A 27,609-nucleotide genomic window follows, 5' to 3' on the forward strand; every position below is an offset into this window, starting at 1 on the left:
CAGGGACGTCATGGTGTTTTGAGGACTTTGTGTGCCATGTACTGGCACATCTTGATAACCCTACTAGGTGGATCTGGCAATCCTCACTTTACAGGTGAGGAGTCTGAGGCCCAGAGATGTGAAGGCACTTGCCCAAGGTCACACAGCTAGTAAGTGATGGAGCCAAGATTCAAAGCCTGGCTTCCTGGATTCATTCCAATATACCGAGCTGCCCTGTGTGTTTGCATGTACATTGAATTGGGGATACGGGCAAGTCAGCTACACCATCAGCTGCCAACCATTGGGGTGGAAACCGAACACCTATGTGTGGTAAGTCACAGGCATATGACAGATGGGTGTTTACCTACAGAGGGGATGGCAAGTGCATGCAGTGAGTGTCTGACTAGACACCTATGGGTCACTGAAAACGGTGTCAAAGAGTGACAGGAATATGGATTAATGAAATGCCCATATTCAAAGCCATCTAGGCCCTGCCCACACCTGCCCACACTTGCCCACACTTCACCGATAAAACTGGTCAGCGGAGCCCTGATGGAGTAGCTCAGTTGGTTGGAGAGCCAGGGCTGCGGTTGGATCCCCAGTCAGCGTACACACAAGAATCAACCAATGAATGCGTTAAGGTGGTGGAGCAACAAATCGTGGTGTGTGCTTGTGTCTCTGTGTGCGTGTGTGCGCGCTCACGCTCCTGCGTGCGTCTCTCCTCCCCGCCCCCCGCCCCCTGTTCTCTCCCCTCTCTCTCTTCCCCTCTCTCTAAAAATTAGTGAATTAAAAAAAAACTGTTTAGGGGTGTTGACACTGATGAAACCACACTTCCTGGTAAATACAGTCATGCAACCATTTATTGATTGGACTTCTAAAAATATGCAGATACCACTTCCAGGAGCTATGTGGGGTACAGAAAGAAAACTACTGACATAAAAATATCATTCCCTGGCTGGTGTGGCTCTGTGGATTGAATGCTGGCTGGAAACCAAAGGGTCGCTGGCTCCATCCAAGTCAGAGCACATGCCTGGGTTGCGGCCTGGTCCCCAGCTACTGGCGTGTGAAAGGCAAACTTTGTTGTGTCTCTCCCACATCTATGTTTCTCTTCCTTTTTTTTTTTTTTTTTGTCCTTCCTTTCCCCTCTCTCTAAAAATAAATAAAATCTTTTTAAAAAGTGTGGATGTGTGTTGGAGGGAAAGGGATTTACATAAGTATATAAATAACTGATGCAAAGTAGATAGAAGGTGCTCGGGACAAAAGGCATGGACAGATTCTATAACGGTGTTCTAGGAGGACCACAAGCTGTAGTGATTCCTTGAGACCGGGTATCAAGGAGGGCTTCCTGAGGAGGTGGCATTTGAATGTCTCTAAATCTTTAAGTATATGTAAAATCTACATCAGTAGAACAATTTAACAGAAGTTAGATTCTGATTTTCTAAGCAGTCCTGAGACGCAGGCCGTACGTCTCTCTTTCCTTCTCCAGGAAAGTGTAAACGGAGGTGTAAACCGTCTCCAGAGGTGTAAACGGAGGCCCAGCGAAGTTCAATAGGTTGTCCGCCTTACGCAGCTAGCAAGTGGCGGGCCAAGACTGGATCCGGAGCCAGAGTGACTCCCAGAGCGGTGCTCAGGTCTCTCCCCGCCAGGGCTCGCCGGGCGGGAGCCGAGTCTGCGGAGCCCGCAGACGGCCGAGGGCGGAGCGGGAAGTCGTGGAGGGGCGGGGCCGTCGGAGGCGCGGACTGAGCCGAGACGCCGCGTCTCTGTCCGTCTCCACCTGCCCGCGAGAGCGCACGGGCCATGCGCGGCCGCGGGCCGGGGGGCGGCCCGGCTGAACCCCGCTGAGCCCGCCGGGCGGGCCATGGGCGACCGCGAGCGCAACAAGAAGCGGCTGCTGGAGCTGCTGCGGGCGGCGGGCACGGGCAACGCGCACTGCGCCGACTGCGGTGCCGCGGGTAAGGGCGCGGGCAGCCTGGGACGCCGGACCCCGGCCCGCCAGACCACTCCCGTCCCCCCAGACCGGGTCCCGCCCCGGGCACCCGCGGGCCCCGGGTGTGACCCTCGGACACCTTCGGAGCCAGGCCTCCGCCCGCCCAGAGCGTGGATCTCCGACCCACGTCGCTGGCCGCCCCCCACCCCCACCCGCTCCTCCTCGCTCTGAACTCCGCCGCACGCCTTCGGGACCCGGTGCCTCACCAGCCTGCTCACCTCCCCCGCCAGACACCCTGCCCCACCGGGACCTCGGTCCCTGACGCCACTGCCCACACCCTCGGTCCTTGACATCCACACGCAGAGGGGTCCCAGACCTCTCTCCGGAGCCCCCTGACGGTGCAGCGCCCCGGCCCCCGGGCGCCCCTGGTGGGAAACATCAGATTCGCGTGGGAGTGCCTGCTGACCGCCCGGGAGACTGACTTCCCCACCTGCGGCTCCCCGGACTGGCGCCTCGGTGCCGGTCCCTCCGTCCTCCTTCCCCTCTCGGTTCCCCGGAGTCTGGTCGCTTGCACCCGCCTCGGCCTCTTGCCCGCATTCCCAGAACTCCTTCCAAGATCTTTATCCTGGTCGCCAACGTGCCGTGGCCGGTGGGATGCTGGTATTCTTAGTTCACCCCTGGTGGGGGACACCAGGAGGGAAGGGTTCCCAGCGTGGGCAGAGCTGGACACCGCCCCAGGGAGCAAACACTGCCTGTCCCAGTGCCCCCAGACCAGGTCTGCTTTCCTCGCCCCGCTCTCCACCAGCCCGGCTCCTGCCCTCTCGCCCCGCAGATCCCGACTGGGCGTCTTACAAGCTGGGCATCTTCATCTGTCTGAACTGCTCCGGTGTGCACCGAAACTTCCCAGACATCAGCAAAGTTAAATCCGTGAGACTTGACTTCTGGGATGACAGTACTGTGGAGGTAGCAAGGGGCACGCGTGGAGAGCCTGGGCAGGGGTGGAAGCCGTGGGCAGAGCGCTCCCACTTTATAGGGAAGGAAACTAAGGCCCAGGGAGGGACACTAACTAGGGAAAGAGAACACAGCCCGTTGGAGCCGTGTCTTAGACAGAGGCCCTGAGTTCAAATCCTAGTTTTATCACTTGTTTATTTACAAGCTGTGAGACCGAGCTTCTTACTGAAACTGAGTTGTGGACCCTCAGTTTCCAAATCTGTATTAAGGGGATACCACTACCCCCCAATCCCAGGGCTGCTGTAAGAATTAAATGGAGGCTCTAGTCAGGTACAAAGTAAGTAGTCAGTTAACAGCTGCTGTTCTCATTGGCTGGAGTCCTGGACTGGAGCAGGAGCCTCCCTATTCAAGTGTCCTGAGTCTGTTCTCTCCCTCCAGTCCCCCTAGCCAGGACCTATGGAGATGGCAGACACCTGCAGCCAAGATGAAAATACCAGTTTGGCCAGAAAACCTTCAGAGCACAGGCAGCTCTACACGATGCTGGTTGGCTGAGGATGTCAAGGGCTGCTGGGGAAGCAGGCCCATGATCTCTGAGTGCCCACTCTGTGCTAGGCTACTGGGTTAGATGCTTTACTCATTCACTCAACACCTAGTTACTGGATGCCTACTATGTGCTGGGTATGGGAAGAGAGCAGTGAGCAAGATAAAGTCTTTGCCCACATGAAGCTCACATTCTAGTACAGAAGGACAGGAAATGAGCAAACCAGCACATAAACCCGAAGGCTATTTATTTATATCTTTTTTTCATTTATATTTTTTCTTGATCACTTTGATCCCTTTTTTAAAGATTTTATTTATTTATTTTTAGACAGAGGGGAAGGGAGGGAGAAAGAGAGGGAGAAAAGCATCAATGTGTGGTTGCCTCTCACGCCCCCCCTTTTGGGGACCTGGCCCTCAACTCAGGCATGTGCGCTGACTGGGAATCGAACCAGTGACCCTTTGGTTCTCAGGCAGGCACTCAATCCTCTGAGCCACACCAGCCAGGGCTTATTTGTACCTTTTAACTCTCCTGTTACATTTTCTTCAGTTTTGCAGGTGAGAGCCCTGAAGCTCAGGGGTTGAGTATCGCCAAGGAGTCACTCCCATTCCGTGAATGAGTGGGAGACCTGGGGTGTGAACCCGCTCTGCTGGGGTCCAACACCTGTACGGATGCTGTGATACAGCCCAGTGGTCCATGGGGAGGGGGAGAACAGGGTTTACCCTATCAACCTGGTATATTTTCCCCACACTGCCCTCACCCCAGATATGCCACTGCCGTCACTGAGTGCTGACTGTTGGGCACGGCCACTCTTGGCACATGTGCCTCTGGGTCTCTCAGGTGTCAAAGGCTCCAGTGGTAATCCCAAACTAGTACTCTATGGGGCCAACGTCGGCTTCCATCCTTCGCCTACATGTATCACCTGCACACTTGCAGGGCTGTTGCTGGGGGTCCTGGCCATCTGTGAAGGGGGTGGGAGGAAGAGCATGAGCTTTGGAGTTAGACAGGCCTGGGTTCAAATCCCAACTCTCCACTTACTGGCTGTGTCACCTTGGGTAAGTCACTTAACCTCTCTGAGCCTCAGTGTCCTTGTCTCTAAAATGGGGAATGTCAGATTGAAATGGTTGAGGGGGTCAAGTTAAGGGGGTCAAGGGAACTGTAATGTGCTTGCCTCTGCGAGGCACAGTTGTTACAGCACCTCATCGCCCCAGGCTGGGGCTTTCCGGCAGCCTGCTGACAGCCTGAAGGGAAGTATCAGGCTCCTCCAGGGCTGTCTCCTGACTCAGCATAGGAGCCAGTGAAAACAGTGGCCTTCTGGGAAGACCGTGGTTTCATTTCACATTTTTTAAGTTCTAATATTACCATCAAGTTGCTGTTGTTTTGCAGTTTATGTCCCACAACGGGAACCTCCGTGTGAAGGCCAAGTATGAAGCCAGAGTCCCTGCTTTCTATTACATCCCCCAGGCCAGCGACTGCCTGTGAGTGCTTGATTTCCGGGTCCCAACCTTTGTCTGTGGTGCTCTCGGCCATCGACCTGGTCAGCAGCTAGATCCGGGAAAGAGCTTGGTACTGTCATGGAGAACACAAGACCTAGTTTAAGGCCTTCTCTGTGTTCATTGCATGGGCTACCATTACCACCCTCTGGGACTCAGTTTCCTCTTCTTTTCTTTTCTCACCTGAGGACATTTTTTTTTTTCATTGTTTTTCAGAGACAGGAAGGGAGAGAGAAACATTGATGCAAGGGAGAAGCATCGATTGGTTGTCTCCTGTACGCCCAGACTGGGGACTGCATGTGGCTGGACAGGGGACAAACCTGCAGCCTAGGCTTGTGTCCTGACTGGGAATCAAACCTGTAACCTTTTGGTTATGGGATGACACTCCAGCCAATTGAGCCAAACTAGCTAGGGTGGGACTCAGCTTTCGTATCTATGAAATGGGGCATTTTTTCTATTATCTGCCCGATTTGCCTCTGTTGTTCTCACAGGTGGTGGCTAACTTGATAGAGAAGAGAAATGCTGGTGTTTTGGCAATACAAATAGATTCCAGCTACTCCCTGCAGAGTGTTATGCTTAGGGATGTCCCAAAGCAGCTGCCTGGGCCCAAGATTCATAAATAATAACCATGAGAAAATAGGCTGCTAATATTTCTTGAGCTTTTCCTATATACCAGGCCCTGTGCTACATAATTATGTACATTAATTTTTTTAATTCTCTCAACCACCCTATGAGATAAATGCTGCCATTATCCCCCATGATATAGGTCCAAAACCTGAGGCTTACAGAGGCAAAGCTGGAGCTAGCCCATCTGACACCGGGGCCTGCGTGACTGAATCAAGGCATTGGGAAAATCCAATATATTGGGGGTAGGGAGAGGTTGGAGTTGGGGGGCACATCTGTGAAGCAGAAGGAGGGTTCAGTTCACCTGGAGGTGAAGGGTCAGTGTGACATTGGTACCTGGTGACTCCAGACCTCCGCAGATTGCCTCAGCCTGAATCTCTGCCCCAGGGACTCAGCCTCACGGCCAAGGCTGCTAGACAGCGCCTGTCGCCCTCTGGGCAGACCAGGGCGTGGCTTGCAGGAAGCAGGCGCATCTCAGCTCCCATGTCCTCTGGCCTCAGCAGGATGCTCTTGCACAGTGCACAAACTAACAGCCATACCTGGTGGCCCCCGAGTGGCAGTGGAGGCACAGCTTTTGACTCAAAATACCTCAATTTTGTTCCCCCAGTCGACCGTGACCTAGCTGTGAGGAGGCAGACAAGGTACTAAACCTCTGTGACTTGTGGCATCCTCACCTCTGAAATCACGGTAATGATGCCTCTGACATCAGAGCTTGGCAGTGGATTAGAGGAGATGATTTATGTGAAAATCCCATAAGCCACAGGAAATGCTAGTTTTAATCCATTTCTCAGTGCCGGCTTCAGAATTCTGCCTCCCTGGCCCAGCTGAGGGATGTACCAGGCTCAACTCCAGAGGGCCTGGTCGTCTTTATTTTTTTAAATTTTAAAATGTGTTTATTGATTTAGAGAGAGAACAAGAGGAAGAGAGAGAAAAAAATCAATTTGTTGTTCCACTTATTTATGCATTCATTGGTTGATTCTTATATGTGGTGCCCTGACCAGAGATTGGACATGCAACCTTGGTGTATCAGGACAATGCTCTAACCAACTGAGCTCCCCAGCCAGGACCTAGGACCTGATCATCTTGCCTCTCCTTTGCCACTCAGCCCTTTGCTCCAAGGGGAAGGGAACAAGCACTTGGTGAGCACCTACTGTGGCCTGGGCTTTGCCCATGCTACACAGACGACGCGTCATGATGCCAACAACAGCCTTGCACTGCAACCCCTTTTAGCTGAATATTAATGGCCTCCACCCTCCAGATCTAAAAGTCCTCCAGATCCAGTCCTGGCTGGTGTGGCTCAGTGGGTTGAGTGCCAGCCTGCAAATCAAAAGATTGCCAGTTCAAATCCCAGTCTAGGGCACATGCCTGGGTTGCAGCCCCAGTTCCCCAGTGGGGGGCACATGAGAGGCAACCACACATTGTTGTTTCTCTCCCTCTCTTTCTCCTTCCCTTCCCCTCTGTCTGAAAAATAAATAAATAGAATCTTTAAAAAATTTTTTAAATAAAATAAAAATAAAAGTCCTCCACATTTCTGACCTCTGAGGAGGCCTCAGCCTCCATTCTCTCACAGTTCTGACCCTGTGGCTCGGGGCTCCATGGTGGGCTTGGTGACTTTCCTCGATGTCATGGGTGAGGACTGTGCATTAGGTAGGACTCTTTGTTTTTGTTTGTTTGTTTTGGTTGTCAAATGATCTGTAGTTGAAGTATTTCCCTTTGTGATTCTTAACTGGCCAGGCATTCCACGGCACCACTGCTGACGTCACCTCTGATGTCACAAGGGGGTGGCCATCCGCAGCTCAGCCCATGGACTGGGCAGCCCCCAGGACCTCTGTAGTGGTTCCAGAGAGTTCTCTAGCTAAAGATCGGTGCTGCATCTGTTGGGCAGTGTCAACAACCTTCTCACAAGCAGTATTTCCACTGTGCTTAGTGTTTTTTTCTGTCTCGGGTGGTTCTCTGAGGGCTTCGATGATCAGGGCAGAGGCAGGAGGCACTGCCTCAGTCTGGGCCCATCTGTCCTGATGGTCAGTTTCACTGTGATCCTCAGACCCTTCCCATGGCTGGTTCCTTGGGCGATGTCATCACCAACCTGTTTTGGAGACAGACCCAGGGGGCTGAGCTTGGGGGCCAGGGCAGACGTGGCACTGACTTCCCCACCGGTGCATCTCAGGTGCATGACTTTGACCTTGTTGGGGCCGAGCTTTGGCGGCACAGGGGAGGCTACTGGTGTCGGATGAACCGGGGGTCAAAATGACCAAAGGAAGTTGCACCTAAGCCTCCTTGAAGCCAAAAGCCAAAGAGCTAGATAGGACTCTTGATGGGAAGTGACAGAAACCCAGTTAAAACTGGCTACGGAACAGGATGTTATGGGTTCTGGGGATCAGACCGCAGGAAGGACAGAGGTGAAGTTGCCCTTGGAAGGGCAAGCCAGGACAGACACTGTCAGGCCTCGCAGACCCGCCTGGCTCTTCATCTCGCTTCTTTCCCTCCACTGGGCTTCCTTCATGCAGCTGGGAGCAAGGCCACCTCTAGGCCCTGGCTCCAGCTCCCAGCTTACCTCCAAAGAGGGCTTCTAATTCCTGCCTCTTTAAGTTTTGCTCCTTTTGGTCCACACAGCCCCAGGCAGGGCTCTGACTGACCAGTTTGGCCCAGTGCCCAGCTCTAGGTCACTTCCTGTGGTTGTGGGGCTGAGGTCATATAAACCTTGGAGCATTTACCTTGAAATTTCGAGAGAGTAGCAAACAATTGAAGTCCATGGTTTTTCTGCAGGGTCATGGAAGACAATACTTGTTTGGACTAACATTAACTACCTACTATGTGTCGAGCATGGTACTAGGACCTTTAAATACATTTAAACCTACCCTATGGAGTACTTGGCCTATTCCCCAAGTTCAGAGGAGTTAAGTAACTTGTTCTTGGTCACACAATAGATAAAGGGTAGAGTGGGACTAGGTCCCAGATGGTTGGACCCCAAGACCACCGCTCTGTACAGTGTAGCATGCCCAGAGTTCCTGGGCAGGTCACAGGAAGAGGCTGCTGGGCTGTCCTGGCTTAAGCTAGGAGGACGCAGGCAGAGGTAGCAGTAGATGACCCAGAGGAGCAGGTGTCTATCTCACTGACCTAGAGGGCCGAGGCCGGGGTAAGGATCGCCCAGTGGTTTTTGCATAGACCACTGGGGGATGTACTTCTCCCCAGGACACACTGGCAAAGTCTGAAGGCATTTTTAGGTATCACTAGAAAGGGAAGGCTACTGGTATCCAGGAGACAGAGGCCAGAGGTGCTGCCAAACATCCTACAAAGCACAGCATGGCCCCCACAACAGGGTTTCCCAGCCCCAAATATTAACAGTGCCAAGGCTGAGAGCTGCTGGGGAGCCTGAGCAGGCAGCAGGACTGCTGCTGTGCTGCCCCCACCCTCCACTGCAGGGCCCCTGAATGCCTGGCAGCAAGAGTGCAACAGACCCAGCTGACCAGAGCCTCTCTCTTTTTAGGGTCTTAAAGGAGCAATGGATTCGAGCTAAGTATGAGAGACAGGAGTTTATGGCTGATGGGAAAACCGTCTCGCCCTCAGGTACAGTTCATTTTCATCATCTTCTGAGCTCTGTGTTCCACTGCATCCTAGGAAATGCAGCGCCTGACTACTAGGACCAAGATCCCACTGAGAGGTAGATGCTGCTCTCACTCCGGCCCCAGACGCCCGGGCATGAGTTTCTCTGCCTCTGAAGTGACAGCACCTTAGTTGGTGGGGTTTTATGGGCTGAGTGGACAAGAAGCATATTTGTCTCAGACCCTTCACAGGGCCCCACGTGTGTAGAGTCTTAGTATAAGTTGCAGGAAGACTCACCCACCAGGACCACACCCCTGTTCCCAGCTCATGTAGCCTCTGGTGTGGCTGCAGGCTCAGGAAGGCTCCTGGGCTGGAGTTCAGCCTCCGGTGTGCCTTTGTGTGAGGCGTGGCTTCATGGGGGGCTCTGGGCCTGTGGCATTGTCTGCCCTGCTGCTCTCTGAGTCTAAGCTGACACTGACCCACAGAGCCAAGTGCACAAAACCCCTCCTTGGGGACCAAAGGCAGGCAGTGCTCGACTCCCCTACCTACCAGGAGCACATGTCTGAAAGCCACTCATTAATCCGGCCCTCTGGAGAGTGTCACTAGGCTGGGGTCAGTGTGAAGTCACCAGTACAGTTTCTTAGTACTTAGCCTACTTAGGCATTTACTGTGTTTTCTTAAGAAATAGCCAAGGAAAAAAAGTTGGGAGGAGTCCAACTAAAATCATAATATGTTGCAAATTTAGCCCCAGATAGGACCCCCGTGCCCTGCACCTGAAATAGCTAAGTTAGATTCGAGACATTTGAGCAGCAGGTGGGAGGTTATTTTTACTCTGAGACCCTACAAAGCCTGTGAGCTGCTTGTTTGTCTCAAGGCTGTGGGTGTTCACTCTTTCTCGTTCCTTGGTGGCAAAGGTAACCGAGAAGGGTTCCTGTGGAAGCGGGGGAAGGACAACGCACAGTTCCTGAGAAGGAGATTCGTCCTCCTGGCCAGAGACGGCCTTCTGAAGTACTACACTAGAGAAGAGGTAAGAGGCCTGACCGGTGAGGGGTTTCCTCCCTGGGCGCCAGGCTCTCACCCCGCTGAGGTCTGCATTTCAATCAATAGTGCCTTGTCTTGTGGATGATCTCAGCTCCTGAAGGTCAGGCACCACATCTTACTTTTCCTTGGTTGTACAATCAGCCCAATCCACTAAAAAACACACCCTCTGTTCACTGAGAATGGGGTTAGACTGGTTGTGATGAAGCCTTTGGTGATCACTTGATTTTACTTCATTTCTTCATACCCTCAAGACATATTTATTGAGCACCTACTACATGCCAGACATTATTGTAGGCGCTGGGCATGCAGCAGTGTACTAAACCAAGCTCCTGTTCTCTTGGAGCTTTCATGCTAGTGGCAGGAGACCAGTGGTCATCAAAACCTGCCTCCATAGGTAATATATCAGGTATCAGTGAGTTCTGAGAAGTAAAATGAAAGGGTGCAGGGTCGGAGGGTGCTGGGAGTGTGGTGGCTGGGTACGAACACACAGTGGTCAGGGAAGGCCTCCCTGATGACGTCGGAGCAGATGACTGGGAAGCATGAGCAAGTTGTGCAACTTCGTGGGGAAAGGAGGTAGCGGGAGCAGTAGGTACAGAAGCCCTGAGCAGGTCCTGACGGGCACATCCACCTATGTGCTGATTAGAAAAGGTGACCTTTTGGAGGGGGCACAGCCCTCAGGACCCCTGTCTAGACAAGCAGAAGCATGGATTCTAGTTCTCACACACATGCTCAGTGGCGGTGTTTTTGTTCTGTGCACACTGCTCACCCTGTGCCACAGCCCCGGCCTGAGCTACGAGGGTTTGGTGGGTGTTCGGGGCACCAAGTCGTGCAGAGTCGCTGGGCAAGGAAAGGGTGGGGAGAGGTGAGCTCACCCAGTGGAGGACCAAGTGGGCCACGGGAAGACTCGATTTTTTTTTCTGGAACAGTTTATTGAGACATAAATTCACATACCATACAATTGACCCATTTAAAGTGTACAGTTAGTGGCTTTTAGTAATTTACAGAACTGTGCAACTATCACTACAATCTATTTTAGAACATTCTTGTAACCACAAAAAGAAACCTCACACCAGTTAACTGCAGTCCTTCACTTCACCCCACCCCTCAGCGCTAGGCAACCACTAATCTACTTTCTGTCCCTGTAGATTTGCCTCTTCTGGACATTTCATAAAAATGGAATCACACAATTTGTGGTCTTTTGTAACACACTTCTTTCCTTCAGCGTTACATTTCTGAGGTCCGTTCCTCTGCAGCACGTGTCCATGCCTCGTTCCTTTCCGTCCCAGTCCCACTGCGCGGGTGCCCACATTTCCTCTGTGCGTTCATCCGCTGGTGGACATTTGGGCTACTTCCACTTTTTGACGAGTACAAATAATGCTGTCATGAACACTCACGTATAAGTGTTCATGTGGACACATCTTTTCATTTTTCTTAGGTATATACTTAGGAGTAGACTTGCTGGGTCCTGTGGGAACTGTGTTTAATTTTTTGAGGAATTGCCACACAGTTTTCCAAAGTGACTGCTTCATATGTTCCCACCAGCAAGGTATGAAGGTTCCAATTTCTCCACGTCTTCACCAACACTTGTTACTGTGTCTTTTTAGTGGGTGTAACGTAAGATCTCATTGCGATTTTGATTTACATTTACTTGATGACTAATGATGTTGAGCATTTTTTTTCATCTGCTTGTTGGCCATTTCTTCTTTGTAGAAATGTCTATTCAGATCCTTTCCACCTATTTTAATTAGGTCATTTGTCTTTTTAGTATTGAGTTGTAATAGTTCTTTATTCTAGATATAAGGCCTTTATTGGATGTGTGATTTACCAGAAATTTAGGCTTTTGTATTTTACTCTGAGGGGGAAGCCACAGGAGGGTTTTGAGCAAAGAAGTGATATAATCTGACTTAAACTTTTTGAAAGGGGCACTTTAGCCGCTGCTGGGTGAGGTTGGGGCGGGAAGGAGGCAAGAGCAAATGCAGAAAACCAATGAGGAAGCTACTGCAGTAACCCAAGGGAGGAATGACAGGTTAGACCCGGATGGTGAGGAAGGAGGAGGTTAGCAATGGTCACATTCTGCGTATATTTTGGAAGTAGAGCCAGTAGGAATTACTGGACTGGATGTGGGATGTGGAAGTAAGAGGCATCAAGGATGATTCCCAGATTTGTACCCCGTACCCTTACAAGGACAGATTTGCCGCTCGACTCGATGGCAAAGACTTAGCTCCCTGAGGGGATGACTAAGAGCCCTTCTCCATTTGAGCTGCCTGCTCGTCATCCCAGTGGAGATGCTGAGAGAGGAGATGGACAGAAGAGTCCGAGCTTTGGGGAGAGTGTGAAACTGGAGTCAGCATCCTGGAGCCTGGTGGAGCCAGGCTCCAGGCCAGGATCACCCAGGCAGGGCGTGCGGGTAGATGGGGAAAGATGTCTGAGGGCTGAGCATGTTAGTTATTTGTTGCTGAGTGACAAGCCACTGTACAGCTTAGAGGCTTAAAGTATCCATTTATTATTTCCCACAGATCTATGGGTCAGGAACTAGGGCAGGCAGTGGCTGCCCGGGTGCCCTCCCCGGGGCGTCCGCTGGGGCCCTGCCCTGCCCTGCCCTGCTGCATTTAGCTGGTGGTTGGGCTGGGCTACCAGGCCCAGGAAGCCGGCACCCACTCGCCTGGTGCTTTGGTTGCCCCATGGGGCCTCTGTCTCTGTGTGGTTGTTTCTCACTCAGGAGTCCAGCTTGAGCTTCTTTACAGCCTGGTGTCTGTCTTCCCTGTAGCAAATGGGGGTGCTCCTGGTCACTTATAGACTGGTCCAGGAACTGGCTTCTGTTGGTCAAAGCAAGTCATGCAGCCAGCCCCAGTTCAAGGGGAGGGGATATTGATCCCCCTCTTGATGGGGAGAGTGGCATGGGCACCCTGGGAAGGAAGGAGTTGGTGAGGGTCATGTTCGGAGGTTATTTACCACCCCAAGCCCTGGGACAACCCAGAATTTAGAGGACAGAGAGAGGAGACATTTCCAGCAGGAAGAATGTGAAGGAGTGGCCAACAGAGTAAGAGCAGCACAAGCCCTGACCACTTGAGTCTTCACGTCACGCCGCTTCCTGCGTGTGGAAGTCGTTGTACATTTCCCCTGTTGCTTCCGTGGATAGACCAGTGCAGTGCCAGACGGTCTGTCCCCCGTGGCTGCCGTCTGGGGCCGAGTGAATGACCACGGAGGATGAAGAGTATTAATCCTCCGAGTGAGGGTAGGGATTTCTTCTCCCTCCGCAGTTCAGAGCACTGGAGGCGGGAAGAGAAAGTAGTGCTGCGAGTCAGGAGGGGCCACCGAGCCCCAGCGGCCGCTGCGAGCGGGTCCCTAAGAGCATCTCATCCTTGGTTGGGAAAAGTTGATTTGTCTCTCATTCCTAAGCCAGTTCAGTCTAAAACAATCTAAAAATAACATGAGTTGCCTTTGTACTTTTTTATTTCTTTCCCAAAAGGGAAATTAAAAAAAAATCCTCACCCAAGGACACGTTTATTGATTTTAGAGCAAAAGAGAGGAAGAGAGGGAGAAAGAGAGAAATACCGATGTGAGAGAGAAACATCCATTGGTTGCCTCCCATACGCACCCCAACTGTGGTTCGACCCAGGATCGAACCTGCAACCTTTTAGTGTACCGGCCGGCGCTCCAGCCAACTGAGCCACCCTGCCGGGGCCTAAAAGGGAAATTTTTTAAATTATGAAAGTAACTCATTTTTATATAAAAATATGGGGTAATACAAAAAAGTGAAGTATAAAGAAAGTGAAACTCAGAAGATATCTCAGCATAACAAAATGTTAATACCCAGAAAATGAAGAAAAAAAACACACAAAAACCCCTACAAATCAAGAAAGAAAAAACATCCATTAGAAAAAAACGGCAAAGGAAATGGACTGGCAGTTCAGAGAAAAGAAAACCGAAAGGCCTGCTGAGTAAAAGAAGGGATGCTCAGTGTCTCTGGCAGTCGGGGGTGCAGCTTAAAACCACACCGAGAGGCGCTGGGCGCTGGGCACTCGGCGTAATGGCTACAATTACGCAGGCTGACACCGCCAGCTATCGGCAAGGGTGTGGGGAAACTGAAACTCTCACACACTGCTGGTGGGACCAAGAAATAATACAACTTCTTTGGAAAACTATCTGGAATATTGTTTAAAGATTTAATTTATTTATTTTTAGAGAGAGGGGAAGGGAGTGAGAAAGGGGAGAAGCTTCGATCCGTTGCCTGTCACACGCCCCCAACCAGGGACCTGGCCCTCCACCCAGGCATGTGCCCTGAGAGGGAATGGAACTGGTGACCTTTCGGTGAGGGCCGGTACTCAGTCCACTGAGCCACACCAGCCAGGGCACAATTTGGCAAGTTTTAATAAAGTTAAATATACACACAACCATATAACCCAGCCACTCCTCTCCTAAGTACTTACTGGAGAGGAACAGAAACACGTCCACAAGCGATGTGGCCCCGGCCAGGTGCTCAGCTGGTCAGTGCGTCGCTCCGCCACACTGAGGCTGTGGGTCCCATCCCCCGTCAGGGCCCACTCAAGGGTCAGTCACTGATAGGGGGAACAACAGATCTCTCCCTCCCTCCTTCTCTCTCTCTTTCTAAAAGTCAGTAAATAAAATTTTTAAAACAGATCTTTACACAAATGTTCACAGAAGCTTTATTTGTAATAGTCAAAACCCGGAAAGAATCCAATGTCCATCCACAGCTAAATGAATAAACAAATCATATGTAACACATCCATTAAATGTAATATTACTCAGCAATAAAAAGGGAGAAACTACTAAAAATGCAGTGATGTGGATTAATCTGAAAATATCACTCTGAGCAAAAGAAGCCTTACACAAGACTGTGTGCCATGTAATTTCATGTGTGTGACATTCCGCACTGAACGACTGCTCTGTGCCAACAGAAAGGAGGTGGGTGGCTGCCTGGGTGGGGCGGGTGGATGGGCTTGGCTGCAAAGGGCCAGGAGGGAACTCTTTTGGGGTGAGAGTGATGTTCCATACCTTGATTGGGGTGTTGGTTACATGGTCATATATGCTTGTCACAAATCAAACTCTACTCTTAAAATGAGTACCACTTACTGTTTATCAATTATACCTCAACATAGTTGACTAAATGAAAACAGTGAGATCCAATTTCAAACCCACCATATTGGTAAAAATGTTAAAAATTTGCTATGTCAACTGTTGGTGAGGAGAGGGGACAAGGGGAATGCTTCAGTGTCATTTATGGATAAAAAAATTTGAAAATCCTTGCTTGAGGAGACATTCATTGATCTTAGGGAGGCGGAAGAGAAAGAGAGAGAGAGAAGCATCAATTGGCTGCCTCCCATATGCACCCTGACCAGAGACCAAACACCAAGCCTAGGCATGTGTCCTGACCAAGAATCAAACTTGTGACCTTTGGGTGCACAGGATGATGCTCCAACCAGCTGAGCCACAGGGGTCAAGGCTATGGATATAAATATTGGCACAGCTACTGTGGAGAGCCATTCAGCAAAATCACTTGGCAATTTCCAGTAAGTCAAAGGTATATGCACTTGTGACCTAGCAATTCTGTTCCTAAGTATACACTATGACCTAGAAAAACACTCACATATGTGTGCAAGGGACACATGCTGGCTGCAGCAAGAAATAAAAAGCAATCTCGATATCTGTCAACAGCAAAAGTCCATGACTTCTGGTGTAGTCATTTACAAGAGTAAACTAAAACTAAGTTGGTCTATCTCAACTTGATTAATGGAGACAACTGTATTTGCACAACAATAAAAAAAAGAAAAGAGAAAATATCAAAACATGAATAGAACTAAAATATATTATGTTGAGTGATAAATGCAAGACATAGAATGATCCTTTAGTACGATACCATTTATGTGAATTAGAGCCTCATAAAACAGCACTACGTGTTGTTTGCAGATGTGGGGATGTGTGTGTAGAAGCAGAGAAAGTGAACTGGAAGAACAAACATCAAACTCAGGACAACGATTGGCTGTGGGGAGTGGAGGACAAGAAAGGGACAGGATGAGTAATAGTAGAGAGATTTGGTTTTATTAGCAATACCATATTTCTTTTTTAAATATGGATTTTTTTATTTTTACTTTTAGAGCAAGGGGGAGGGAGGAAGAAAGAGAGAGAGAAACACTGATCAGTTGCCTTTTTTATGAGCTCCAACCAGGGACCAAACCCGCAACCTAGGCAGGTGTCCTGACCAGGAATGAAACCTGCGACATTTCAGTCTGCAGGACGGAGCCCAGCCAGCTGAGCCACGCTGGCCAGGGTGGTGTCATATTCCTTTTAATAAAAGGAACAATACTGACAAAATTAGATGAATTTTACATTTTTTAGTATTTTTCATATTAAATATTTTAAAAGAAAAGTCTTGCAGTAATCTCTCAAGAAGCCCATTGTTAAGGGTGCTAGTGTAGGGCCCTAGCCAAGTTGCTCAGTTGGTTGGAGAGTCCTCCTGATGCTCCGAGGTTGGGGGTTCGATCTCCAGTCAGGGCACTTACAGCAGTCAACCAGTGACTGCATCGATCAGTGGGACAACAAACTGATGTTTCTCTCTCTCTTTCTCTCAAATCAATAAATAAAAATTGAAGAAAAAGCATTAGTATAAATCTGTCTAAACTTTTTAGGCATATTCATATATATAGGTAGTATATATAAATATATGTGTGTAATATATATATACTATATATAATATATACTGTGTATGACTGTATATCACATATACATTATACACTGTACAAATACATATTTTTCTCTGTGCGTGTGTATATTTTTGTTTTAGTAGGTTCCTATTATACATCCTTTTTGAGACTTGGTATTTTTCATGGATATCATGGACATTTTTCCATATTAGTAATATTTGATGTAAAATTCTTTTAAAGATTTTGTTGTATTTCATTGTATGGGTGTAACATGATTTATTTATTTAACTCATTATCACCAATGGAAATTTAAATAATTTCTTTTTTTTACTATTATAAGCAACATGGCAATAAGCGTCTTTTGACATACACATTTGCGAAGTAATACAGTTACTTCCTTGGATTCTTAGATGCAAAGTTGTGAGTCACAGCAAAATACGGAATGTTTTCATAAATATGACCAAATTCCCCTCTAGAAAAGACAGCCCAACAGAACTTTCTTCAGTGGTGAAAATGTCCTTTGTCTGCCCCGTTCCACCCTAGCCACCCGCCTCAAGGTGCTCCTTCAGCATTTGAAATGGGGCTGAGTAAGGAACTGAAGTTTTATCTTTACTGAATTTTAATTTTAATAGCCCCATGGGTTAATGGCTAACACAGCTCTACAGTGCTTGTATAATTTTTCTCTCCCATCAATTATGAAGGGAAACATATTTTTCTCTTCTCAGCATTAATCAGTGATTGAACTGTGTTTCAGACCCCTGAGAACAGAGAGCACCCCGCATCTGCTTTTATCTGCTTTATTTTGTTTGGCTTCCACTGATGATTTGGTTCAGAAAAAGTGCTATGGCTAAAAAAACTTGCAAAGTCCTGAGTTAAGGCTTCCTGAACCCTATTCCAGCTCAGAGAGGCCAATCTGATTAAGCAAGGAATGGCGGGATGGCTGAATACAGGGCAGCAGTATAATATCTGTGTGTCTTTTTTAAAAATGTAGATTTTATTTATGTAGTTTTAGAGATAGGGGAAGGGAGGGAAAAAGAGAGAGAGAGAAACATCTATGTGCAAGAGAAATATTGATCAGTTGCTTCTTTCATGCCCCCAACCGGGGACCTGCCCTGTAACCCAGGTACCTGCCCTGACTGGGAACCGAACCGATGACCTTTCAGTTTGCAGGACAATGCCCAGCCCACTGGGCCACACCGGGTCAGGCATCTGTGTGTCTCCATATCAAAGCAAGAGCATTTAAAACACACGAAAAGTTACAAACTGGTTTTCTGTCTGCACTAAGACCTTGGTGACGGTGATGAGAACTCACCCTGGCATCTTGAGTATCCATTTCCTCTCTTCCAGGGTAAAGGCCCCAAAGCTGTCATCTACATCAAGGACTTGAATGCCACCTTCCAGACGGAGAAGATAGGGAACCCCCATGGGCTGCAGATCACCTACCGGAGAGAGGGCCACATTAGGAACCTGTTTGTGTATCATGAGAACGGCAAGGTGAGACAGGGGCCTTGCTTGCCACGTCGGCCCCAGCTCAGCACCCCGGGCTCCACAGGCCCAGGTCACCAGTCCCTGCTGCTTGAGATGTGCAGCTACGGTTCGCCCAAATCTACTGTCACTTTGTGGTCAGAGACAAAGGTGTGAGGAAGTCAGAGTGAGATCAGAGAGAGGAACCTGGCACATACTTATGGGTGTGTCTAGACAGTGCGCATTCACTAGGGTAGGTAATTTCAAAGTAGACAGCTGTAAGGCTGTGGCAAAAAGGAAAACCTGTATAGAGGATAAAACAAACAAACAAAACTTTAGGAGCCAGACATGAATGCAGTTTGGACTTGGTCCCAAGGTCACCGGCTTGTGACTGGAGAGACCTCCAAAGTGAGGGCCTTCCCCGGGTCTCCCTGGGATGGCCCCATTCCCTTAGCACCTGGGACACGAGGTTCTTACCTCCCAGGATGGGAGAGCTCGCCACTCGGAACACCAGGCCTGCGTGCCCAGCCTGTTAGAGACAACGGGTAATTACATTCCATTCTTTCCAAACCACATCCAAATGAGCTTCTCAATCACCAGGTTGCATCAAAGTGCAACACTGTAGCTATTTGAACAAGTCTTTCTTCCTCCAAATTCCTGAGCGAAAGAATCGGATAAGCCCAGTCCAGCCTCTGCATGGGTTCAGCCCCGGTCCAGTTGCTGTGGCCAAGAAGGGGCGGGATAATTGCAGCCCATGTGTCTGCAGCTGTGGGTGCGAGTGGGTGGGTGAGAATACATGGGGGCAGTTCTCACAGAAGCAGAGCTTGGGCTACAAAAATCTATGACAACATCTAACTACCTTCAGGAGGAGGAGGATGTTCTAGGTAACAGGTGTGTGGGGTGCGAGGGGAGCAAGGTGGGTGAGGCACAGCTCCAGGAGGAGGGAGCTTGCGCTGGGACAGCAAATAGTCTTGTATGGAAGGAGCTCAGAGGACAGGGTAAGTCCTACTGAAGAGCTTAGATTCTCTCATTTGCAAGTAAAAGATCACTCAGGCCCTAGGAGGGGCGGGGACGTGGGGACCGCCTGGACAGACAAATGGAGGCACAGCCAGCTAGAGCAGCTGTTCACCTGCCAAGAGGTGGTGGTGCCCACACTGTCAGGGGTGCATTCTCCCCACAGCAGAAGGTGCCAGTCGGCTGTGGCCTGGGTTGCACCCCAGGCAAGGAGCAGCCCCACTGGAGAAGCATCCTGAGGTGCCTGTGCCCCCACTTGAAAACCAGTCTTTGACATCAAGTGTGTCCTGCTGACCAGCATCATCTTCTGAGAGATTGCTAGGAATGCAGAATCTCAGGCTCCACCCCACACCCACTGAATCCATATCCGCATTGTAACGAGATCCTCGGGCGGTTCATGCACCTGGGAGAAAAGGTCAAGGGCTGTCCTAGGCCACTGCGTAAGTCTCATGCAGTTTGCCTTGGTCTTTCCCCATGACTCTCGGGGTCTCCCTGCCAGTGGCTTCCCACCTGCTCAGGTGGGCCTCCCCCTACTCCCAGGCTCTTGCCTTGGCCCCCCAGATGCCTGTGGTCAGCCCACAGGCCCCCGAGTGGCTCTGGGACGTGTGCGTGTGCTGAGTGTGTGTGCCCAGACATAAAGACACAGTCGGCTTCCTGTCTCGCTCTCAGTTCCCCCACCCCGCTCCATCTGACTGGCTGTCTGTGTGTCCTTCATGTTTGTCTCTGCAGGAGATAGTGGACTGGTTCAACGCCCTCCGCGCAGCCCGTCTGCAATACCTAAAGATGGCCTTTCCTGAGCTCCCAGAGCCTGAGGTGAGCTAAAAGTGGACTCCAGCTTCCGAGTCTCCTCTCTGCCACCTCCTCTCCTTGTCTGCTGACCTCGAAGACACTCAGAGGCCAGGCTAGGTTGGTTTGTAGGCAAGACCTTGAAACTGGGGGTTGGGTACTTCAGAGGGAAACCAAAGGTTTCCTACTGGGGAGGCTGGGGGATTGTGGCCTCACACACGGCAAGGTGACCCCCAAAAGGCGGGTGAGGCTCTCTCCTTCGGGGTGCCTGGCATCACCCACCATATCAAAGGGCTCAGGATTTGGGCATTTCTTCCTGACCCATGCCCCCTCTAAAAGGTACAAATGATTCTCACCACGCTGCTTACAAAGTGCTTTAGAGCCCATTTTATCTCGTGATTCCTTTTAGCTCACAATCCTGTAGCAGGCAGTTAGGTGGAGTGATTATTCCCATTTTGCTGATGAGAAACTGAGTCCCAGGATGATCAAGTGGATAACCATCAGTTTTCCTGCTCCCACACCCCACCCCCCTTTGCCCTTTAGGATTCTGGTCTCGTGAAGGCAGTGGGCCCTCCCGCCTTGCAATTCTAGCAGGAACAGCCTGCCTTTCATGGCCCCGGTAGTGCTGAGCCTGGGAACGTCATGTTCATTGTCATGTTCATTGTCAGATGGTGGGGGCATCTACATACATCTCTCTGGCTTGGCTGGGGAAGCCAACAGAGTTGGGCAGAGGATGCTGCCCCGAGCCAGGAGGCCTGGGCCCTTGTGGATGCTCTGTTGTTAACTTGCCGTGTGACCTGTTCAGGTCACATCATGTCTCTGCACATGTTTCCAGATCTGTAAGGTGGTGGTTGATCTGGGTCATCCTCAGGGTCCCTTACAGCTTTGAGGTGCTATGATCTGGTGACTGTTTTAGGCCCTACTCTAAGAGGATTTTGTAAGTGATGGGGGTGGAGAGACCAGTTAATCCTGGGACTGTCTTATTCCAGACTGTTAGGTCCCCCTCAGAAGCCTGCATGCTCCTTCATTCCGAAGTTTGCAGGCAGCCAAATGCCTGAATGAGGCCCCCACAGGCCAGTGGTGCCCCGAGATGGCACCTCTGCGAACGTGGTCCCAGCCGGCCTGGAGCAGGGTGCTGCAGAGTCAGCACCCAGAGCTGGTGAAGGCGCGTTCCAGGGGGCAGGGGGTGGGGAGTGCTGACTGCTGACTGGAGAGGACAGGAGGGCAAAGTGCAGATGCTCAGCCACGTTATCTGGGCTGGCTCTCCAACTTGCTGACCCCTGCAGAGGAAGCTGGTCTTTGGCCAACATCCTCACTGTCCTCCTGCCTCCCTCATCTGCCATCGTTACCCCTCCTCTACCCCCAGTCTCCTCCCTGCCGGCCCCTCTCCCCCGTCTTTCCTCCTTTATGTCCATGTGAGGTCCTGGGCAATTACCCAGGTCTGGTTCAAGCTTAGGGGTCCAGATGCCAGAAACCCAGGGAGCCCTGGTGGCGGCGGGAGAGGGAGGTGCAGTGTTCCTGAGCTAAGGAACGTAGGGACTCTGTAGCCAGCGAAGCTGATGTGTTACCTAGGGCAAGTCACCTTACCTCTCTGAGCCTCAGTTTGCTCATCTGCCACCAAGGTGACAATGCGTACCTTCCAGGGCTACTGTGGGAATCGAGTGAGCCGAGGCAGCTAAGGCACAGTAAGCAGGGCTCCACCCTCGTGTTTTTCCTTCTCCCAGTTGTTTCCCTAGGCCTGGACCAGCCCTGCCTTGGCTCAGTTCTGACTGTTGAGCAGTAGGGGACTCTTTTCCCTCCAGATGACGGCATTCAAGCTTACAGAACATGCTTTAGGGCAAGGGGAGCAGCACAGTTTGCATTTTCGGCTTTGGCTCACCACTGTCCCCCTTTCAGACTTCCCACTGCTATTTCCCAGACCTCACTTCCCCTTTGCCTCTGCCCTGGGCCCCAGGGCCCTGGAGCTCGCCCTCTGCGCTCACACGGCTGGGCTGTCGTTGGCAGCTCTAGGCTTGGACGGTTGACCCCCTGGAGCACAGAAGGCTGGCACCAGTCCCTGGAAGTTTCTCTGGGAATAGGATGGCGAGCTGGGAGGGACCCTGGAGGTCAAGCCATCCATGGAAACAGGCTCAGAGAGGCATAAGGTGTGATCAAGGGAATATAGTTAGTTCAGGTCAGAACTGGTGCTAGAACTCCTGGTCCAGAGCTTTCTCTACTTTCCTCTGCTGTCTCCTCCTTGGGGCCCTGTGTCAGCATCCCCACCAATGACCAGGTCTTGCCTGGGGCCTAATGAGAGGCGTGTTTATACGTTAGCGTGTAGTGATAGGAGGACCACCAGTGTCTGTCCAGTGTCCACCAGCCCTAGGTGTGAATCCCAGAGCTCCGTCCCACCAGCAGTGTGACCTTGGGAATATCCTCGACACTATACCATTCAGTGAGGATGGTAATAGCCACCACCTCACGGGGTGGCTGAGAGTTACTCCCAGAGCCTGATACACACTAGACCTACGGGAGACCTGGAAGCCGGAGGGTCTCCTCAGTGCCTTGTCTGTGTCCACCTCCTGGGCTCATCGAAGCATTCCTTAAACTAAGTCCTTAAAGCAAGACTCAGCTGTGCTAGGAAACCCTGCAAACATCTGGGTGCTGTTGTCTGCCTCTGTTGAAATATTAAATTGCATCCATACCACATTCCAAATATAACCTTGTGAACCATGAGTACACATCCTTCCCTATTCCACACTTCCCCTTCTGGGGGAAGCCAGGTTCAGTGGGGAACCCTGAACCCCTGGGGTGTGAGTCAGGGGCTCAGTGTATGTCTCTCTTCCCCCAGCTCGTGCCCCTCATCACCAGGAACTACCTCAAACAAGGCTTCATGGAAAAGACTGGTCCAAAGGTACATTCTACTGGTCTCCGGGGCACTTCCATGACCCCTGTCCCAATGGGCAATAGGGCAGGGCTTGGGAGGTGGGACAATGAGGAACGGGAAGTAAACCAATGTGTGAGGTCCTGGGGTCCAGGACCCTGTGGTTAGCTGGTTGCTGTGGCTGCAGGTGCTCCTCCCTCTCGCTGGCGTCCTCCCTCCTTATCCATGCCACCGCCTGCTTCTTTCCTCCTACCTCCCGGGAAAGCCTAGCAGAAAGGGACTCCTTGGAGATTGGCTTTTGCCTTTTCCAGAACTGTGTGCACTGGTCTGGGGTTCCACTGGGACCATCCACACGAGTCAGGGACTAGAGATTAGTCTGCAAAAACACACCTGTACCCCCATCTTGGGTGTCCACGTGGGCATGCCCCTCCCCAGCACAAACTCAGTCTCTGCTCTCATTTGCTAAACCCATCCTCGGCCCTCAGGGGCTGCTATTCCCACTTGTCTGTGAAGGAAAGGGAGCCTAGATGCTTCTGTGTCTCCCATGGAGGATGTGGGGCGGGGGGGTGGAGGCTCCTGCTGCCAGAGGGCATCTCACACCCAGCCGGGTATTGGGGGTTGGGGGGCGAGGCTCCAAGTCAGAAGTCTGGCTGGAGAGGGTACCATAGTTGTGAGGAGAGGAAGGGGAGGAAGGAGGAGGAGAAGAGAAAAGGAAGGGAAAAGCAGAGGGAGCTCCCTAAAAACACACACAAAGCGGCAGCATCCCAGTGCGTTTTTGTTGAAGGTGTAACATGTTGCCAGGATGGTGGTTAAGACTGCTGGGAAAGGGAACAATCAGTATCAGCAATCAGTGTGAAAGGAAACCTCAGCTTGAAAACTAGTCGAAGGCTTGCAGGCTTTGCCTCCTTCTTTCAGCAGCCAGGGCACGCCCATCCCGGGTTCTTGCTCACAGGCTTTCTTTGCCCTGACCTAGGTTAGACTTTGGCCGAGGCTGGTGCTCTCAGCATTGCTGAGCAGTAGCCATTTCTGATAGATCCCAGCTTCCTTTTTCTGAGACTTCTTGTCCACAGTCTAAGAAAGAGGAAAGTGCCTCTTTCCACCCTCAGCTGCACCTGAAGGCAGCAGGGTGAAGCTGGCAGCGGTGAAGAGGCGGGCAGGGCCTTCAGAACTCCAGGGCCTCAGGGAGGCGCCCTGGGGTGACTGCCCAGGGACTGGCCTGCTGCCTGGGCTAGTGGAGGCCAGCCCTCTTACCTTGTGCTCTTCAGCTTGGCCAACCCTGGTACAAGGTTCCCTCTCTTGCAGCAGAGAGAACCTTTCAAGAAAAGGTGGTTTGCCCTGGACCCCCAGGAACGGAGACTGCTCTATTACAAGCACCCACTGGTAAGAACCACTGCTGGCCCCTCCCCAGTTCACCCCGAGCTGGAGGTGAGGCGAGTGCTGGTCAGGGACTGTGGTGAAGCCACGGGGCCAGAGAGCCCTGGCAGGGGACGCAGTTCCACCTTTGCTTGTCTCTAAGCCATCTCCTGGGCACCAGGCTACCTCTCCTCTCACCTGCAGGAAGGCCTTTATGTATATCCAGAATGTAGTTAAATAGGTTGTTTCTTGTCCTCTAGTCTCCAGTTCTAGGCAGAAGGCTGGGAAGTATAGTGGTTAGGAGTGTGGGCTCTAGAACTCAGCTGTCCAGGCTCTGTATTCAGCCCTGCTACTTTTAGTGCTGTGCCCTGGACAGAGTACTGAGCTCTCTGTGCCTCAGTTTCCTCTTCCAGAAAATAGGCTTAATAACAATGCCTTCCTGAGAGGTTGCCATGACAATTGTATGAGTTACTACCTGTAAAGCACTTGAACTCCTGGTGCATAGTGTGATCTCTTTTATAGTCACAGCCTTTCAAATCCTGGGTCCCGCCTAGCAGAAATCCCCAGCAGGGATACGCCCCCACCCCTGCACCGCTTTCTAAAATAGGGCTGGGGGGCTATCACACCTGTAGGTTTCCCTCTGCCCCAGGTGTGGCCTCTGATGACCAGGTGTCCTCTATTTTCAGGACGCCTTTGAGCTGGGCCAGGTGTTTCTCGGGAGCAAGGAGCAGGGGTACGAAGTGTATGAAGACCTGCCCAAGGGCATCCGAGGGAACCGCTGGAAAGCCGGCATCACCGTGGTCACCCCTGAGCGCAGATTCGTCTTCACCTGCCCCAGCGAGAGAGAGCAGCAGGAGTGGCTGGAGAGTTTTCGGGATGTGCTCTCCAGTCCCTTGACACCCCTCAACCTCCTCGGTAAGATGCAGGGCCTGGGGGCTGCTCTCCGGGTCAAAGGCAGAGGGCAGGCAGGGGCTTCTTCTCCTGGGCTCAGCTCTGAGCCCTGACTCCCAGGTCACGGCTCCTGACTGCACTTTTCCATTTTCTTCTCTTCCTGCCAATGGAAAGTGCAGACAGTGTGCGTTACTGCTGGAAAGCCTTCTCCGTCCATGTCCATGTTTAAGTTCCTCTTTCAGGAGCCCTTCCCCAGCAGCATCTGGAGGAGTTTTGCTCTGGCAGGGCCTGGTTAGATCCCTCTCCACTCTGCTGAGTCCAGGGGCCCAGCAGCTTCTGTCTCCGCCAGCCCCCTCTGCTAAGGCCCTTTTCCTGGGAAAAGAGCCTATTATCATTAGCTCGGGTCACACCTGCTGGGCAGCTCCCAGGATTTCGGGTTCCTCCCCACTCACAGGGGGAAGGCTATTTTTAGGGCCCTTTTCTCTGGGTCCTCCCTTCTGCCTGCCCTTCTCCTGCTCTCTTCTTCTGCCCCTCTCCTTCCCTCCACACATGCCCCACATAGTCTTCCCTGTCTGCCAACAGCCCTGTAAATAAAAGGGAGACGTTCTGAGCTGGAGTAGGAACCTCCTGGTCCAGGGCCCGTCTTCTGGGGCCCTGAGGAGCAGTTCTGTGTTTTGGAAAAGTACGGACTGAGCAAGTGACCCCACACAGCCCCTTGGGAGAAACCCTCGTGCCCTTTGAGTCTGACCGGCATAAACACAAACTCGCCTCACTTTCCAAAATCTCAGAGCCAGCATACCTGTGAAACAGACTCAGGACCTGTTCCTTCTGAAGCTCATCAGCCGGCACCTTCCCCTGGGGCCCGTGTGTCTGAGTCTGTCTGTTTCTGTGTCTCACTCTCTGCTCTGCTCTTTGCTGTGTGTCCCCTCTGCCTCTCACCCTTTCAGTCCTTTTAAAATTGTGGTTCCCTGTCCCCTGCTCTCCTTTCCCTCCTGTAGGACTGCATTGGCATGGCCACCCCCTCACCCCTCTTCTTTTCCCCTTGCAGCTGCATCAACAGAGAGTGGCCACAGCAGCAGGTGACCCACTGGCTGAGCAACGGGCTGGCCGTGGGCCATGGGAGCTCTCAGTGGGAAGGAGTGCTCAGCTCGGCCTTGGTTACCCAGAAGGAATGCCCTGCCGTTGGCAGCCATCGCTGGCAATTGACTCTGTCAAGGCTAAAGTTTGGCCTTCACCCGCCGGCTCCCTGGGCCTCACCTCTGCCCAGCCCTGGGGGCGGGGGTCTAGTACAGGAGGTCCTCAGGCTCAGGACATCTGCAGTGAAGGCGCTGCAATTGAAAGGACCCCACAGCATCACACAAGTGGCATGCTTGTCCAGCTTCTCCCCCCAAAAAGTTTCATCTGACTCCAACCATGAGGAAGTAGTCAGACAAGTCTGCAAAATGACTGGCCTGGACTCTTCGACAATGTCCGTGTGGTGACAGAGAAAGTGGTGGGCAAACTGTTGGAGATTAAAGGACACTAGAGAGCAACACCGTGCAATTTGTGATTCTCGATTGGATCCTGGGTTTTATAAAACAGCTATAAAGGACGTAAATTTGAGTGTGGATGTATATTAGCAAATAGTATTGTAAGACTGTGATGACTGTGTTATATTTGTGTAGGAGAATGCTCTTGTTCTTAGGGCATATGTATTGAGGTGCTCAGGGTAAAATATAACAAATTTTCCATCCACAACTGACTCTTGAATAGTTCAGCAAAAAATAAGTGTATGCATTCATGTATATGTATAGAGCATACACATATAGAGAGAATATACATATATGTACTATATACACTGTGATATATGGAAGGTGGAATATATATATATTATATGCACACATGTGGGTGTATATATGTGTGTGCGTGTGCGTACACACATGCAGGGGGAAAAGAGACAGCTGCTGTGCAAAACGTGAGCAGCTGATGAATGTACAGCAGTGATTTTCAAACTTGTTCATCTCCTTGCACATAAACTAATCACTAAAATTCTGCAGCACACCAAAAATGTATTTTTTGCTTATCTGACAAAAAAAATACATATAATTTTGATTTATTCACACCAGATAGTTATTGTGTTGGCTGTTGTTACTTTTAATTTGGCAGTCCAAGGGGAAGAGGTCAGAGCCCCTGACTAAATAGTCATGCTTTGGGGGGTTATTTTTTTTTTGGCTTCCAAACTTTTTTAATAACATAAAATCTACTTATATGATCAATTTAACATAGCATCTTTGTATAACATGCAAAGGCAAAGCATGCAGAAGGAAAGATGCTGTCCTTGGTCTCTCTGGGACCATGGCATGGTGGATCCAGCTTAGATGGCGTTGCATGTTTTTAAATTTCTTTTGGCACATCAGGTGAAAATTGCTGATCTAGATGAAGTATAAATGGGTTTCTCTTGTCCTTCCTATTCATGCAAACTTCCTATAAATTTGAAAGTG

At 50.9% G+C, this 27,609-nt stretch overlaps 1 protein-coding gene across 1 annotated transcript; it reads left to right on the plus strand.

Moving 5' to 3' along the window:
• The first annotated feature begins 1,724 nt into the window (after positions 1-1,724).
• Positions 1,725-26,863, plus strand: ADAP2 (ArfGAP with dual PH domains 2). The gene is made up of 11 exons (XM_045837316.1): positions 1,725-1,931; positions 2,739-2,869; positions 4,782-4,873; positions 9,000-9,079; positions 9,970-10,082; positions 18,106-18,252; positions 19,966-20,049; positions 22,853-22,915; positions 24,188-24,265; positions 24,925-25,153; positions 26,178-26,863. The coding sequence occupies exons 1-11, from the start codon at positions 1,838-1,840 to the stop codon at positions 26,210-26,212; spliced, it is 1,146 nt and encodes a 381-aa protein (XP_045693272.1). The 5' UTR covers positions 1,725-1,837; the 3' UTR covers positions 26,213-26,863.
• Positions 26,864-27,609: the final 746 nt, after the last annotated feature.

Source organism: Phyllostomus hastatus, unplaced genomic scaffold (assembly GCF_019186645.2).
Source record: "Phyllostomus hastatus isolate PE091 unplaced genomic scaffold, TTU_PhHast_1.1 phas_contig_210, whole genome shotgun sequence".
In the NCBI taxonomy this organism is placed as follows: Eukaryota; Metazoa; Chordata; class Mammalia; order Chiroptera; family Phyllostomidae; genus Phyllostomus; species Phyllostomus hastatus.